Below are 14,819 nucleotides of genomic sequence, written 5' to 3'. Positions count from 1 at the left end.
TTGGATAAAAGTGCTGAAATTGAAAAAATGTTATTGCTATGTTTGGTAAATTATGCTTTTAAGCGTTTTTTTTGGGTCAAAATGTCTTAAATATCCTTATAACTGTTAATAATATATAGAGTTGATTATTAGTAATTTTTATTGCTAAAATGATTTAAATTAAAATTAATATATATATATATATATAATATTTTCACAAATGACTATTAAATTGTGCGCTAAAAAATCATTTTTTAAGAGTTTAAGTGTTGAATATTTGTGTTTGAAAAAAATAGTTATATATTAAAAGACTATTTGTTTCTTTATGGTTATGTTAAGATTTCCTATTATTAAGATGCAATTTGTGACGACACTTGATTTTCTTATTAAAAGGACTTGTTGCTTTTAACCTTTGAGGATAGTATTAATATACATGCCGAGCTTATCATTAAGAAAAATATATGTGTTACTAATCATTATAATGACATTAATAGATAAATAGTGTCGTACAAAAGAGGTACTAATATGACTAGAGTTAATCTTAAAATATTAATCTTCTGATTGTGTTTTAGGAAACGTTGAAATTCAATTTGCCTAAGGAGGAGCATATGTCCAGATTTCTTAAGAGAAAATGGACATAAATGTAATTTACTTGGTCAACTCTAATAGCTTATACCCAAAAAATAAGTTAGAAATGCAACTTCTTATTTTTGGCTTAAAAAAAGTTAAAATTAACCTTTTTTTAAGCACTTATAAAATTTGTCAAACATTTTTTTAAATAAAAAATAGCTTATAAGCTATTTTGACCAACTTAAAAACTAACGCAAACACCCACATATAATCTAAATAAATACTATAGGGTGAGAGGTGTGTGTGTATGTGTAAAGAATATAATAAACATAAAATATTATTTATAAAACTTGTTTCTCTACTTTCACGAAGGAAAAGGGTCATTTCATTTATTTTTAAGGAGTTTATTATAAATATTTTTTAAAATTTTTATCTAATCAAATACTATAAAATATTTCAAGAAAAAATTTCTCCACACCAAATACACCCTAAAAGAAAAAAATAATTGTACTACCGTCCATTTCTATTCCATTGAAACCAACCGCAATTTAAATATCTAAATGAAATTTATCGACAAATTAATTATCACTATTAAGTTAGAAATGTAGTCTATGATTAATTAAAATTAACTCAAGGAGTTACGTAATATCGATTAAGTTAGAAAAAATCAAGTTCTTAAAATATCTGCACACGATAGTCGAATAATGTATTAATTATCCCAACAGCTATTCAATTATCCAATAACTTTTCACAGTTGTTAATAATTATAATAATTATTGAGACAACTTCTAATTATCTACGATTGTTAAGGTAAAAATACAAATAAAAAGCTTGAGGGTTGCTGGAAAAAAATTGTTCCTTTTAACCAATTTTTAGAATTTGAAGCACCCCACTTAGAGATTGTTTGATACGATGTATAAGATAAAGATATAATAGTCTCAGAATAAAATGTAAAATTATTTATATCATATTAATAAAACAGAAAAGACTCAAAAAATACTCCTGAACTATTTGAAATAGCTCAAAAATATTCTTCCGTTAAATATTTGGCTAAAAAATACCTCTTCCTCTAACGAAATTGAGAAAAAAATCAAAAATACCCCTGAACTAACGAGGAGTATTTTTGATCCATTTCAGGTAGTTCAGGGATATTTTTGATTTTTTTTCGAGTTCCGTTAGAGGGAGGGATATTTTTGAGCCAAATATTTAACGGAGGAGTATTTTTGAGCAAAAAATCTAACGAGGGATATTTTTGAGTTATTTCAGATAGTTTATGGATATTTTTGAGCCTTTTTCGTTAGTAAAATAAATTATTTCATATATATAATGAGACAACAAATTTTGAAATTAATTATCCATTAATTAACAAACTCATTTATCTCTTTTAATTAGTTAGGGATTGTTTGGTACACGAAGTTAATTTCACATTTTATCTTAAAGTTATTATTTTAATACATGATATCTCTCTATTATATATATACCCGACCCGAATATGAATCCGGATCCAACACAGTTAAATCTTGAAAGTACAATCAATTAAGCCAAAAAGACCATCAAAATTCAGCTCACTTTCACTTTAAATCTCGACCGTCCAAAATCTCCGATCAATTTTCCGATCAAGATGGGTGCCGGATTCCTCGTTGGACTCATCGGTGTTCTCATTCTATCTCATGCTACCTATTCCACTATCCAATGTAATAATCCCTTTATTTTTTTTTTAATTTTTTTTTTGAATTTCAAGATTCTTTTTTTATTGTTGAATTTATAGATTCAATTTTTTTTGTTGTTGTTGTTGAATTTCAGATAGGGCTTTGTTGAAGATTACTGAAGAAGAGTTTTCCGGACCACCCATTGATGTAAATTCTCATTTTATTATTACCCTTTTTTGGTTGAATCTATAAATTTCTCGTTAGTTTTAATTTGTTTGGCCTATTTTGATTTGAGACGGAGTCGGGTAGGAGCAGTGCAGAGCCAGGATTTTCAGTAAGGGGTTTCACGAGTGAATATACGAACTAACTAAAGGGGTTTTGACATTTACTATATATACATAAAAAGTAATTTTAATCATGTAAATATAGTATGATTTTTCGCCAAAGGGGTTCGGAAACCCCCTATATAAAGGGTAGCTTCGCCCATGGGTAGGAGTGTTATCGTGCACTATATAGTATGTTAGCTTAGGGTTTAGCCGTAGATATCAACCATTATTGTTGTTTATTGTGTTTCAATTATCGCATTATTTTGTGACTGGTTATTGTTTTTCTGTGTAGATTCTACACTGTTCCCTTGTTAGTCGTCGTATTTTCTTTACCGTTTTTCTCTTTTTTTGTGCCTAGAATTGCTACACTTGAGCCGAGGGTCTCTTGCAAACAGCCTTTCCACCTCCCTGAGGTAGTGGTAAGGTCTGTGTATACTTTACCCTCTCCAGACCTCACTTGTGGGATTGTATTGGGTATGTTGTTGTTGGCCTATTTTGACTTGACACGGAGTTCAACAAAATAAAGAAACTTTTGTAATCTTGTGATCTTCTTTTTTGGTTGAATCTATAGAGTTATTATAGTTCTGTTCACTTTTACATGTCACGTTTCGCTTATCGAGAGTTTAACTATATGAACTTTGACTAATACTTTAAGATGTAATTTTTTTGTAGTATTAATATGGGAAAGATGGTAATAGTATTTTTCATACAGTTTTGGAATATCCCGTTGATGTAAATTCTCATTTTATTATTACCCGTTTTGGTTGTTGAATCTATAGAGTTATTATAGTTCTGTTCACCTTTACTTGTCACGTTTCGCTTATCGAGAATGAACTGTATGAAATTTGATCATATTTTAAGATGTATTTTTTTCGTAGTATTAATATGAGAAAGATGGTAATAGTATTTTTCGTATAGTTTTCGAATATCTAAGTTTAAGATTTGAAATATTGAATTAATCTAATTCAATTTAGCTTTAAAGATTAGCCAAATCAACTCTCGTCTCTCGTGAAACAAAATGTAACTTATCATTTTATCATGCTTTTTTTGCTGAATCTAAAAGTTGAATTTTTTAGTACTCCCTTGGTTCACTTTTACTTGTCACGTTCCGTTTATCAAGAGAGTCAAATTGTATGAATTTTGACTAATATTTTAAGATTGTATTTTTTCATAGTAGTATTAATATGAGAAAGACTCTTAACTTTTTCGTATAATTTTCAATACAATTTGACTAATATTTTAAGATTGTATTTTTCCATAGTAGTATTAATATGAGAAAGACTCTTGACTTTTTCGTATAATTTTCGAATATCTAAGTTAAGATCTGATATATTGAATTGATCTAATTCAATTTAGCTTCAAAGATTAGTCAAATTGACTCTCGTGAAACAAAATGTGGCAAGTAAAAGTGAATGGAGGGAGGATGTGGTGTGGTAATGATTGATTAAAGTGTTGGGTTTATGTGTGCAGAATGTAGTGGAATTGGTAGTACATTATCATTTTGTTGCTTCTTTTTTTTTGTATGTATAGAGTTATTATAGTTGATAGAAAGTTGAACTTTTTATTTGTATGTGATGTGGTATGGTTGATCTCGTAGTAATTGTTTGTTGTTCAAGGAAGAAGTACTCCCTCCGTTTTATGTTACTTGCCCTGTGCTAACCTTAAGAAAACTTTAGTTGCGGGTGTATTTTACGAAAATAGCCTTAATTAATGATGCTTTGGAACTCTTAATTTGATTACTACTCCTACCACTTTATGTAGTTATTTAATACTCCTTCCGTTTCATAATAAATGAATTGTTGGATTTTGGCACACAGGTTAAGAAAAAAGCATTAAAGACATAAATTTAACACAATTTTCCATTTTTACCCCTAAAAAAGAAAAAACTGACCTTATAATACCTTTTCAAAAGTTAATTGGTTGTCAAATCATAAGGATAAATTTGGAAATAAATTCAATGATTCACTTATTTTGAAACACCAATAAATACCCCAACAATTCACGATTTCCGAAACGGAGGGAGTAAGTACTAAGGTTAAATAAGAAAATATAATAAAATTCTCTTGATTTCATAATTTGGACAAGTAAATTGATACATCGTTTTCTTAATATGGGGGCCAAGTAATATAAAATGGAGGGCGTAAATTTTTGTTGTTCAATCGTGTTATTTGTGGCCGCTACTTGTTTTCTTCTTAACTGTTTGTTTTCAACGTGGTTTCTTCATTACTGTATTTGCTTTGCATACTTAATTTTTGATATGTTTGCTCGACCGAAGGTCTACCAAAAATACTCTCTCTACATTCACAAGGTAGGGGTAAGGATGCGTACACATCACCCTCCCTTTACCCCACTTGTGGGATCATGCGGGCTATGTTTTTGTTGTTGTTGTGACGTGTTAATGATTGATCTGAATATTGGGTAATGTGCAGGTTGTAGTGGAATTGATTGTTAGTTTAGTGTTATGCTTGTGGGCTGCAATGACTGCTCCCGGAAGTTTCAAGTCAATCCATCCTCATTCTGAAGAAAACAGGTACTTCATTCATTTTAAAAAAAAAAACTGGGGTCGGTGTATGGACATACTAGGAGAATGAAAATATTTAGGACAAGGTAGGAGTGGATCTCGTGAAAGATAAGATGTGGGAAGTGAGGTTGGGATAATTCGGGCATGTGAAGAGGAGATGTGTTGATGTCTCGGTTAGGAGGTGTGAGAGGTCGGCCGTATTAGGCTTAGGGAGAGGTGAGGTAGGCCTAAGAAGTAATGGGGTGAGGTGATTAGGCACACTATGATGCAACTTCAGCTCATTGAGGACAACATCTCCTTTTTATAGGCTCTACGGACCAGTGCCTGCTGCTTCATTTTGGAGAAAAGAATCATAGCTATGCCGGTCCTTAGATGGAAGAACCGCCATAAAAAAAAAAATCTTTGTGTATCATCTGTAGCAAAACTATTATTTTCACTCTAGCTTATACTTATAAATATAAAAGAAAACTAAGAAGCAGAAGGGTATAAAGTTGAGTTTTAGTATAGAAGGTTAGTTAGTAGTTGGGCGTATTTCCTTTCCCTTTCCTAGAGTTTAGTATTATTCTTTTCTTTCCCTTATTTTAGATTTCTATCACTACTTGTTGTTTCGCCTTGGTATCTTATTATGTTGGTGTTGTTTCTGTTCGTTTCTATTGCCTCTTTTTCACTGTTTGTTCAGCCAAGGATTTATCGGAAACCTCTCTACCTTCTCAAAGGTAGGAGTAAGGTTGCGTAGATTCTGTTCACCCCATACCCTACTTGGCTACTTCTGGGTTTACACTGGGTTCGTTTTTTTTTTTTTGTAGTAACGGAAAATTGTGGAGTTCTAAGGACTTGAGGGGAATATAGATCATTGCTGTAAACCCACAATTATGGAATGATCAATGATCTATATTCTATTCGCATCTCATAGTTCCGAATGCTCGCTTTCACATATCCTCTGTACATTATATTTTGATGTAAATTTGTTCTTCTGAAGCACTCACAAAGGACTTCCCTTGGCTCTATATTGTTAAGTGTTCCTCTTCTAGTTTGTAAGAAGGACCAGGAATGATTATGATGTGGAAATCCTCGTTCCTCTCCCTATGTATGTTCATCATTTTTTAAAGCCAAATTATAGCCTCTTTATAATTTCCATCAACTTGATTTTTGCATATGGCCTTCGTTGTGACCTAACAGGCCTAAATCCAAACTAGTTCTCTGTCACCCTTATAATATCCCTAAATGTCTACTTTATCAATCTTTTCTTGAAGTTCAGACAACGTTGAATATCACTTTCATTTTTATGTATCAGAACTAAGGTAATCTTTCTCCACTCGTGTGGCGTGTTTCTTAGTTATTGTTGCACTATTTAAAATGAAATTTCATAGCTTGGTGACTTTGTACTATTCCGACTTCTTTGAGGCACTTTCAAACCTTCACAAGGATACCATTTGAACCACATATTTTTCTAATTCACATATTTCATTGCACCCTTTACTTCAATGGACACGATGTTTAGAGTGAACTAATGTTTCTTTTTGTCATAGATGTGAATCTTTAAGTAATATTTGTGATTTCTCCATCTTTCTTTGATCTCACTACCAGAAAAATCTACTTACCTCCTACTGTAATTTGTTTTTAGAATCGTCTTTACCCCTAATCCCTCTTAGCCATGCTAGCTTATACATTTCTCTCTCTTATGAATGTTTATGGTTTTTAGTACAAGCTGTCTAAGGATTTATCACGGGCTTCTCTTCACACGTTTTTCGAAGGGCTTTCCATCTTCTGTTATTGCTAACTTCCTTTTTATTAATAGCCTTGCGGCCTCTTGCCTGTACATCCTGCGTCAGAGTTACTGTGGTTAAGGTCTTAAGACTTTTAGATATAGCTAGATGCTACATTTTAATGCCGGGATAACTGTGTTACCTTCTAGCTCCGATGCTCACTTTTTTAAGCACTTGTCAGTGAGCACCAGTCTATTTTAGGTGTTAGAACTTCTCTTGATAACCTATTCCTATTTGTGGCCGGGACTTTTCTTTTGGTAGAATGAAGTCTTTCGGATGTTATCAAGTGCAATTACCTCTTTTTAGAGTAAGATTGTTAACTAAAACTAAATCTAAATTAGGGAAACTGTAAAATAGCATTGTCATTTTCATTTTTTTTTTCTTTATAACCATGGTGTCTAGGTCAGCTTGCGCGCACCTCGACTAATTTCACGGGATACCTACCACCTCCCACCAACAACAGGCACCAGTTAATGCTATCCACCAAAGCTAGAATAGATGGAAAGAAATCACCTAGTGTTTGTCTCTGGTGGGAATTGAACCTGAGACCTCATGGTGTTCAACCCAATTTCATTGAACTACTTGGTCACACCTTGGGTGCTTTCATTTTCATATCTTCTACCACATCAATTTTTTTTCCTTACAATGATGGTCCCCGGGTGAGTGTACACACACTCAACTATTCCACCAAGTACATGTCCCCCACCGACATGGGATACCAAGTAACTCTTAGTTACCGCAACCACATCTCGATGTACTTGGTCGACACCATGATCTCTATCTATTATCTATCAGATTTCCCCTAATAAAGATATGTTAGTCATTTTTTTTAATCCTTGGACGACATACCTGTATACTTCCAAAATTTAGTATTTTTCTCCTTTTAAGCCAGTTTTTGAAGTACAGAAAGTTGCTTTCAGTTTTGAATATAGACACTACAGACTAGTGATGTTGATTCTTTACTTTACCACACTGATTTTGATTTGATTATCCTATCATTACTTCACTCTATATCTACAAACTTTACTTTTGAGTTATAGTTTTGCAATGTGCTTTTTCTGTTCCTACTTGTTTCTACCCCGAAGTACATCACATTATGACTTGTGTTATTTGATCCCTCGACCTTTTGTTCCCTGTCCACAGTCTCTTGTGGATGCCAGACACAACATTTACGTCCCTTCTATTTAAGGCTCACTAGTTTTATGACTTTCAGTGAACAAGTTATGTCCTTCTTGGTCTAGCTGTTTAATCCTTTTCTCCGCGAACTACCAGAATCCTCTCTATCACCACTATGCTGATCTGGTAGGAGTTATGACCAACTTCTTTATTCACACCTGTGCACGGCGTGTAAACTATTGCTTATAGTCCGTAACACCCAGGTGGAGCTAACCAGATAATTGTTGTTCTTAAAGCCACAATGACTAAATTCATGGCTAGTGAATCTACAAAAGACTAGAATTTGCTAGGTTTCTTCTTAGTGATTTGGGTAAGCAATGTTGAGAAGAAAAAGTTGATGCAGAGAGAGATCATGGAAAGCATAGTATATAGTTAGAAAAAGTAGTTCGATATTAACTTGGGAACTTGTGATGATAACGCCCAAGTATTTCGTTGTTTAGCAATCCCTCAGTGCTGAAGCAAGTAGTGGACAAAAGGACTGAATTGGTTAAATTTTGAGAAATGGAGATAATTGGTTTGTTTTCACTATTTTGCTAAAGTAAACCTTAATTAGCTGCCAAAGAAACAATGAAAATTGTGGAAAAGAGAGAGAGATGAATTCCGTCTCCGTGCTTATGAGAGTGCTTCTTTGTACAAGGACAAGATGAAGTTGTACCATGACAAGAAGATTGAGAAAAAGGTATTCCAGTCCGGTGATATGTTTTTACTGTATAATTCGAGTCGAGACTTTGCTTGTTTCCTGACAGGTTAAAAGTCGATGTGGTCTGGACCATTCACCATCGTTAAGAGTATTTCCGCATGGTTCTGTTATGACACATATTTTACAGCGATTTCCTACTTTCTACGATCCTATAATAGGGATAAACCATTACATGATTTGGAGATAACTTTGCTTGCTGCAGTAGTTGGAAGGGAAGAAAAGTAAAGAGGAGAGGGGTAGAGGAATGTCTGGTGACAGTCGTATTTGAAAACTGGAATCAAGAGGTTGCCTCTGGGTGATACTTTACCATTTGTTCAATGTCTTTATGGTTGTAGGACATCTATAATATTACTTTACTGGCGCACTGAGTAACACTTCAGTAAAAGCTTTTATTTGCTCATTTAAAGAAAAATATTTGTGAAAAGCACATTTGTTGTTCTCGTGTTTTAACTTCATGTATTGCTAAGTGACATTTTGGTAGCAAAAGTCAGTTCATTTGCTCTTATAGTATATGCAATGTCGTTTTTTGACATCTTTTGTATCTCTACGATGCAGGGTGGTCGCTTTGCCTGCCAACCTGGATTTTATGATCTTTAATCACCGCGGAAAAATATTTCCTCTGGAAACTGAGTTGAAGTTGAAGTGATGGTCTGTACTAATTCGGCATTCATGAACTCAACAAACTGTCATCCTCCATAACAACCCCATCTTTCGCGACTATTCTTGGAGAGGATCGTTCTACAGCAGCAGTAGTCAACTTGTGGAATGTTAATTATTAGAGAGCAGACAGAAAAAAAGATGCTCTGAGTTTGCCACATTTTCATTTTTGCTTGCTTAAATTTTAGTATTGTATGTTAAACTCAGATTTTCAGAACATATCTCAGTGTCTATTAGCATTTATTCTCCATCAATGCAAACATGAAAGTCTTTGAAAACAAATATTTACCAGTGCAGCAGCTGTGAAATTCTGTTTAGACATCTGTAATGTAGGATATGTATGCCATCCAACAACAGTTTATTCCCACAAATGCGGTCTAGCGAGGTGGTGTTTACGCAAGATATGTGACATCCAACAACGGTGTAATCCCACAAGTGTGGTCTGGCGAGGAGGTGGTGTGTACGCAAGATATGTATGACATCCATACTAATATAAGTAAGAACATCCTTGCACAATTCAAACAAACCACACTATCACCTTTCCTTCACCCACTAAAACTTGGGGTTCATTTTAATCAATATAACACATTCCAAAACTTCATAGTTTCTGTTTAAACAATCAAATCATAAAACATTTTCAACTATCTTAGTCAAGCTGATTCCAATCCAAGGACTGTAAGCACCTAGAAAGATTGTTAGTTATAATGATGGTCAAGCAAATGGCTGATGTTGGATCAATGGTATGTGGTGGCAAGTCATCAAAGGAACTAAAAATCACTACATGGTAAGTAGAAGATGGAAGACACTACCACAACAAGCAGTACATTTGCCAATGGCACTCACATTTTCTACTGAGAATGTAGGGGAATATCCTCTGAAAGGATGAGTGGTACCTACAGTAATATGATCATTGATGCCAAGATTTGAACAGCAAAAACAGTTTAAGTTTTAACTTTGCAGAAGTTGCAAAATAATTGAATCACAGAGAACAGATTTGAAATGATGCATGACTCCAGGGAAGCTAAAATGAAGACCTATGCAAGAAAGGCCCTTCTTCAAATTCGGCTCCTCGGCTATGTACCAACAACATTGTAGACAGGACATTGCGAAGGACACGAATTATAGCTTAGTACTTACTAGATGAGATGACTATAATAGTTATATTATAGACCTGGCCATGTAAGATACCCATAATAGTTTTGAGTCTACTGTTTGTCCCTGTGAATTACTGCACTCACAATAATAACTGTACTAAAACTTGTATGAAATGAAGAAAAAGAATGTAAAAGTGGCCAATTTAGTCCTTTACCCAATTAAGAGAAACTACAACATGCCCAGTGTAAAAGAGAAGACAGCAACAACAACAGACCCAGTGAAATCCCACAAGTGGGGTCTGGGAGGGTAGAATGCACGGAGGGTAGAATGCACGCAAACCTTACCTCTACCTCATAGCGATACGAGGCTGTTACTGAAAGACCCCAGCTTAAACCAGCACGTCAAGAGAAAACAAGAACAAATATAATCGACATTTCTTATCAACAGTCATGTCTCATCCATCAATCCAAATTTCACAGCCACCGAAAGCAAGTAGATGCATGATCAACATCACCGTTATTAAATACCTGTGTTCCTACCGCTGTTTGTGAGTGTGTGTGTGTGTTTCTTTCTTTTGTCGGGGGAGGGGGAGATATATAAGGAGAAACTTCATTTGCGAAAGAAAAATATTCTCACTGAAATAGATTCACTGGAGAATGAACAATGACTAACCTCGCAAAAATGTTCTATGCAACTACATCTCTCGACATCCAAATAGACTGTGACATCCACAGAAGAATTACAGTATGACCGACTTTTACCTAAACCTAATCAATTGCTGCTGTTTTGAACAGGGGGACGGAAGTACCCCTTCAAGCTAACCAACTAATTTACAACTGCGTTAACTCCTGCTGATTTTCCCTAGATTGCCTCAGTATCAACTCAGCTCTCCTCTTCTTGTCATCTCTATCATCATCCCGCCTGAACAAGGAAGCGTTTCTCCCAGAGCCCTTTTTCCAAAGCCTCAGATCCAAAGAATCACCTACCACCTTCTTTCCAGGTCTAAACTCTAAACAGACAGCAGGCCTCTTGTCCGGAAGTTTTTTCTCCTCGCCATCTACTGTTTCGGAAAGCCCCTTCATCGCCTCAATTGCAGGAGAGAACGTCTCCAATAAAGAAATGTGATTTTTGTTGTCTATCTCACTAGAAAGTTTAGCTGGCAGAGCCACTGGATCCACATCTTTCTCACCAGCTTGAAAAGGTTTTGCAAGAAACGGATTTTCGCTTTTACTAACACTTAAAGTGATAGCAACGTCATCTGGCTGACCAGAAGTTGATGCCCCTGCCGAACCATTGCACAGCAACCGCTGCTGTAAATTTAATAAAGATCTTTCTGCCTTCCTTCGTTGTCTTGCTAATTCAATTTTATCAGCTCGAGGATCCGATGCCCTCTCATTCCACGTTGGAGTACGTACATAAGTATGCGGATCAGGAAATGCAGGCAACCATGGAGGTACGTGCTTAAATGCCGGTGTTTCACCAATTTGTGAAAAACTGGGTATCATCTTGGGATGTTTTGCCACGGGAAAATGTGGAATAGGTTGAGCAAACGGAATCTCTTCAGCAGATTCCACATACTCAACCATCTCGCTAACAATACCAGAATTTAACCCGCAACGGTTCACCTCCGACGCTCGTTGAAAACCAGTGGAGGCACACATATCCTCTAATCCTTGAATAATATCAAACACGCTGCACTGTGTTCTTCCAGCTAAATTAGCACTACTACTAGCTGTCTTCCCTAGGTCACGTATATACTTAATCGCAATGTCTGCAAGCGATTCAAGAGCAGATTCATTGAAGATCTCAAACCCAACACTTTCACATATTTGTGCCACCGCAGTCCTTGATATTGCTCGCCCAAACTCGTCCGAACCAGCTCTTTGTTGTTCCCTAGCATTATCAACAGTACTATCTTTCTCCTTTTTATCCTCAGCATTACCTCCAACGATCATATTCAAATTCCTAAGAGATTTACAGCTTGTTTTTACTCAAAAACCTCACCACTCAGCTCAAACTCGTGTCTTCGACAGGAAAAGCTCACAACTTGGTAACATTACAAAAAACTCCACAACTCACCTATGCAATTCAACATCCCTACACCCATTTGCAATTCATGTAAACCCTATACATTTAGGCTACATTAAGGAGTAAAAGAATGACTAAACTCCAGGCTTTCCCCAAAAAGCAAACAAGCCACAACTGGGTGATCTAAATGACAACCCCAGAATCGACAAATTCTTCAAGAAAACCAAATACAAACCTCAAGATTCCTCAACCCCGCTAGGTAATTCATAAAACCTTAAAGTATCACACTCCTGTCTTTCCCCAAAAATTCAAAAAAAGAACAATTTTGGTTATATAAATGACAACCCTAGAACCCGAAAAATCAACCAAACTCTTCAAGAAAACCAATCCTAAACCTCAAGATTCCTCAACCCCACTTGCTAATTCATCAAACCTCACCTATTAAACAGCATTAACAAGCAAAACTACAACACCAAATGCCCAAAACACTAGTAGTCATGAGAACACCAGAACCGAAAAATCACCAAATTTCTCAAGATTCCTCAACCCCACTTTTGCTAATTCACCAAACCTTAACTATTAAACTCCATTGGCAAGCAAAAAGTACAACCCCAATTGCCCAAAGTACAAGTAGAAATGAAAAAAATCACAACTTTATGATATAAATATCAACCCCAGAACCCAAAAATCACCAAATTCTTCAAGATTCCACAACCCCAGTTGCTAATTCACCAAACCTTAACTATTAAACTCCATTAACAAGAAAAAAGTACAACCCCAATTGCCCAAAGTACAAGTAGACATGAAAAAAAACCACAACTTTATGATATAAATATCAACCCCAGAACAAAAATATCACCAAATTCTTCAAGATTCGTCAACTCCACTTTCCTAATTCACCAAACCTTAACTATAAAACTCCATTAACAAGCAAAAAGTACAACCTCAATTACCCAAAGTACAATCAGAAATGCATAAAAGTGAATACTTACAGCTGATTTTTGAGACTAAATTGAACTTGGGTTACCAAATTCTTGATTAATAAAATTGAAAATTGAAAGAGCCAAAAGGGTTTATGGGAATTTTTTGGATAAACCCTAATAACGGTATACCAAGAAAGGGATTTTTTTTTGAGATCGAAAGAGTGGAGGAAGAATGGTGGAGCGGGACCTTTATTTTATAGAAAAAATTGTATTCTAAAAATAGCATATGAGTCCATGTAGTTTAGAAAAATGACAAATTGAGTTCTTTTCTATTTTTGTCTTATGAATTTGGTACACTTGAATCGAGGGTCATTTGAAAAAAGTTTACATACATTTTATCGTCCGGTTCAAGTGTAGCAAATCCATAAGACAAAGATGAAAAGAGCTCAAGTATGGAATTACACCGGCATGCTATTGTTGTTGTATTAATGGAGTAAGGCAAATCTGGTGCTTCAACGATCACATATCGAGTAAAATCACACATGTGATATCTAAGGATGGTAAAGTGTACTCGAAAAAGTTTTGTGTACACTTTATCTTCCTCAGACATCACATGTGTGATTTTACTGAGTATGTTGTTGTTGTACTAGTTTTTGTCTTACTCCGTTAATACAATAACAATAGCATGTCGGTGTAAGCCAACATTTAAGCTCTATACTATTTTTGTCTTATGAATTTACTACACTTGAGCCGAGGATTTTTTGAAAAAGGTTTGTGTACACTTTAGCGTCCCCAGACCTCATACGTGCGATTTTAGTGAGTATGTTATTGTACTAGTTTTGTCTTTCTCCGTTAATAACAATAGCATGCCAGTGCAAACCCACACCTAAGCTCTTTATTAGTTTTTTCTTATGATCAGAGGCGAACCCAGGATTTGAAGATAAGGGGTGCACCATTATCTTTAACACAGTCATATCGATTATCAACTACATAATTTTTTTTTTGTCAACATCAACTACACAATTTGAAATATGAATCTTTTAAACTTAAAAATTATTTTTTTAAAAAAGGGCAAAGTATAAACTTCAAAATGATCAAATGATATTAATTTAGAACTAATATAACAAAAGTAGATCATTCTTGCATACTAGACATCAACGTGTTTTCATATTCTGAAAACAGTCAATGATTACATCATTGCTTATATTTACAAATATATCCTTCTCAATATAACAAACTAAACAATCATTTAAAAATGCATCACCAATACTACTACGCAATTCATTCTTGATATGCTTCATGGATGAAAAAGCTTTTTCTACCGTTGCAGTGGCGATTGGTAAAATCAACATTAACTTCACAAGTAAGTACACAAGAGAATAAGTCTCCACAAGATTTGCATTAACCAATGCTTCTGCCAAATCACCAA

The 14,819-nt window shown here is 34.8% G+C and overlaps 2 protein-coding genes across 2 annotated transcripts; one reads left to right on the top strand and one right to left on the bottom strand.

Moving 5' to 3' along the window:
* The first annotated feature begins 1,966 nt into the window (after nt 1-1,966).
* LOC107843120 (membrane magnesium transporter) lies at nt 1,967-9,626 on the top strand. Its single transcript, XM_016687299.2, has 4 exons — nt 1,967-2,243; nt 2,353-2,405; nt 4,954-5,054; nt 9,243-9,626. Exons 1-4 carry the CDS (start codon nt 2,171-2,173, stop codon nt 9,331-9,333), a joined length of 318 nt encoding a protein of 105 aa, XP_016542785.1. The 5' UTR covers nt 1,967-2,170; the 3' UTR covers nt 9,334-9,626.
* A 1,425-nt stretch (nt 9,627-11,051) lies between these two features.
* Nucleotides 11,052-13,624, bottom strand: LOC107843121 (transcription initiation factor TFIID subunit 8). The gene has a single exon (XM_016687300.2). The coding sequence runs from the start codon at nt 12,392-12,394 to the stop codon at nt 11,270-11,272; it is 1,125 nt and encodes a 374-aa protein (XP_016542786.2). The 5' UTR covers nt 12,395-13,624; the 3' UTR covers nt 11,052-11,269.
* Nucleotides 13,625-14,819: the final 1,195 nt, after the last annotated feature.

Source organism: Capsicum annuum, chromosome 9, assembly GCF_002878395.1.
Source record: "Capsicum annuum cultivar UCD-10X-F1 chromosome 9, UCD10Xv1.1, whole genome shotgun sequence".
Lineage (NCBI taxonomy): Eukaryota > Viridiplantae > Streptophyta > Magnoliopsida > Solanales > Solanaceae > Capsicum > Capsicum annuum.
This window is presented reverse-complemented; position numbering and strand designations above follow the sequence as displayed.

Excerpts from the sequence above, each read along its gene's own strand:
- LOC107843121 (XM_016687300.2), bottom strand. The coding sequence starts at position 12,394 with ATGATCGTTGGAGGTAATGCTGAGGATAAAAAGGAGAAAGATAGTACT.
- LOC107843120 (XM_016687299.2), top strand. The coding sequence starts at position 2,171 with ATGGGTGCCGGATTCCTCGTTGGACTCATCGGTGTTCTCATTCTATCT. Across the intron at positions 2,244-2,352 it reads TACCTATTCCACTATCCAAT|ATAGGGCTTTGTTGAAGATT; the intron begins GTAATAATCCCT and ends GTTGAATTTCAG. Across the intron at positions 5,055-9,242 it reads CCTCATTCTGAAGAAAACAG|GGTGGTCGCTTTGCCTGCCA; the intron begins GTACTTCATTCA and ends TCTACGATGCAG.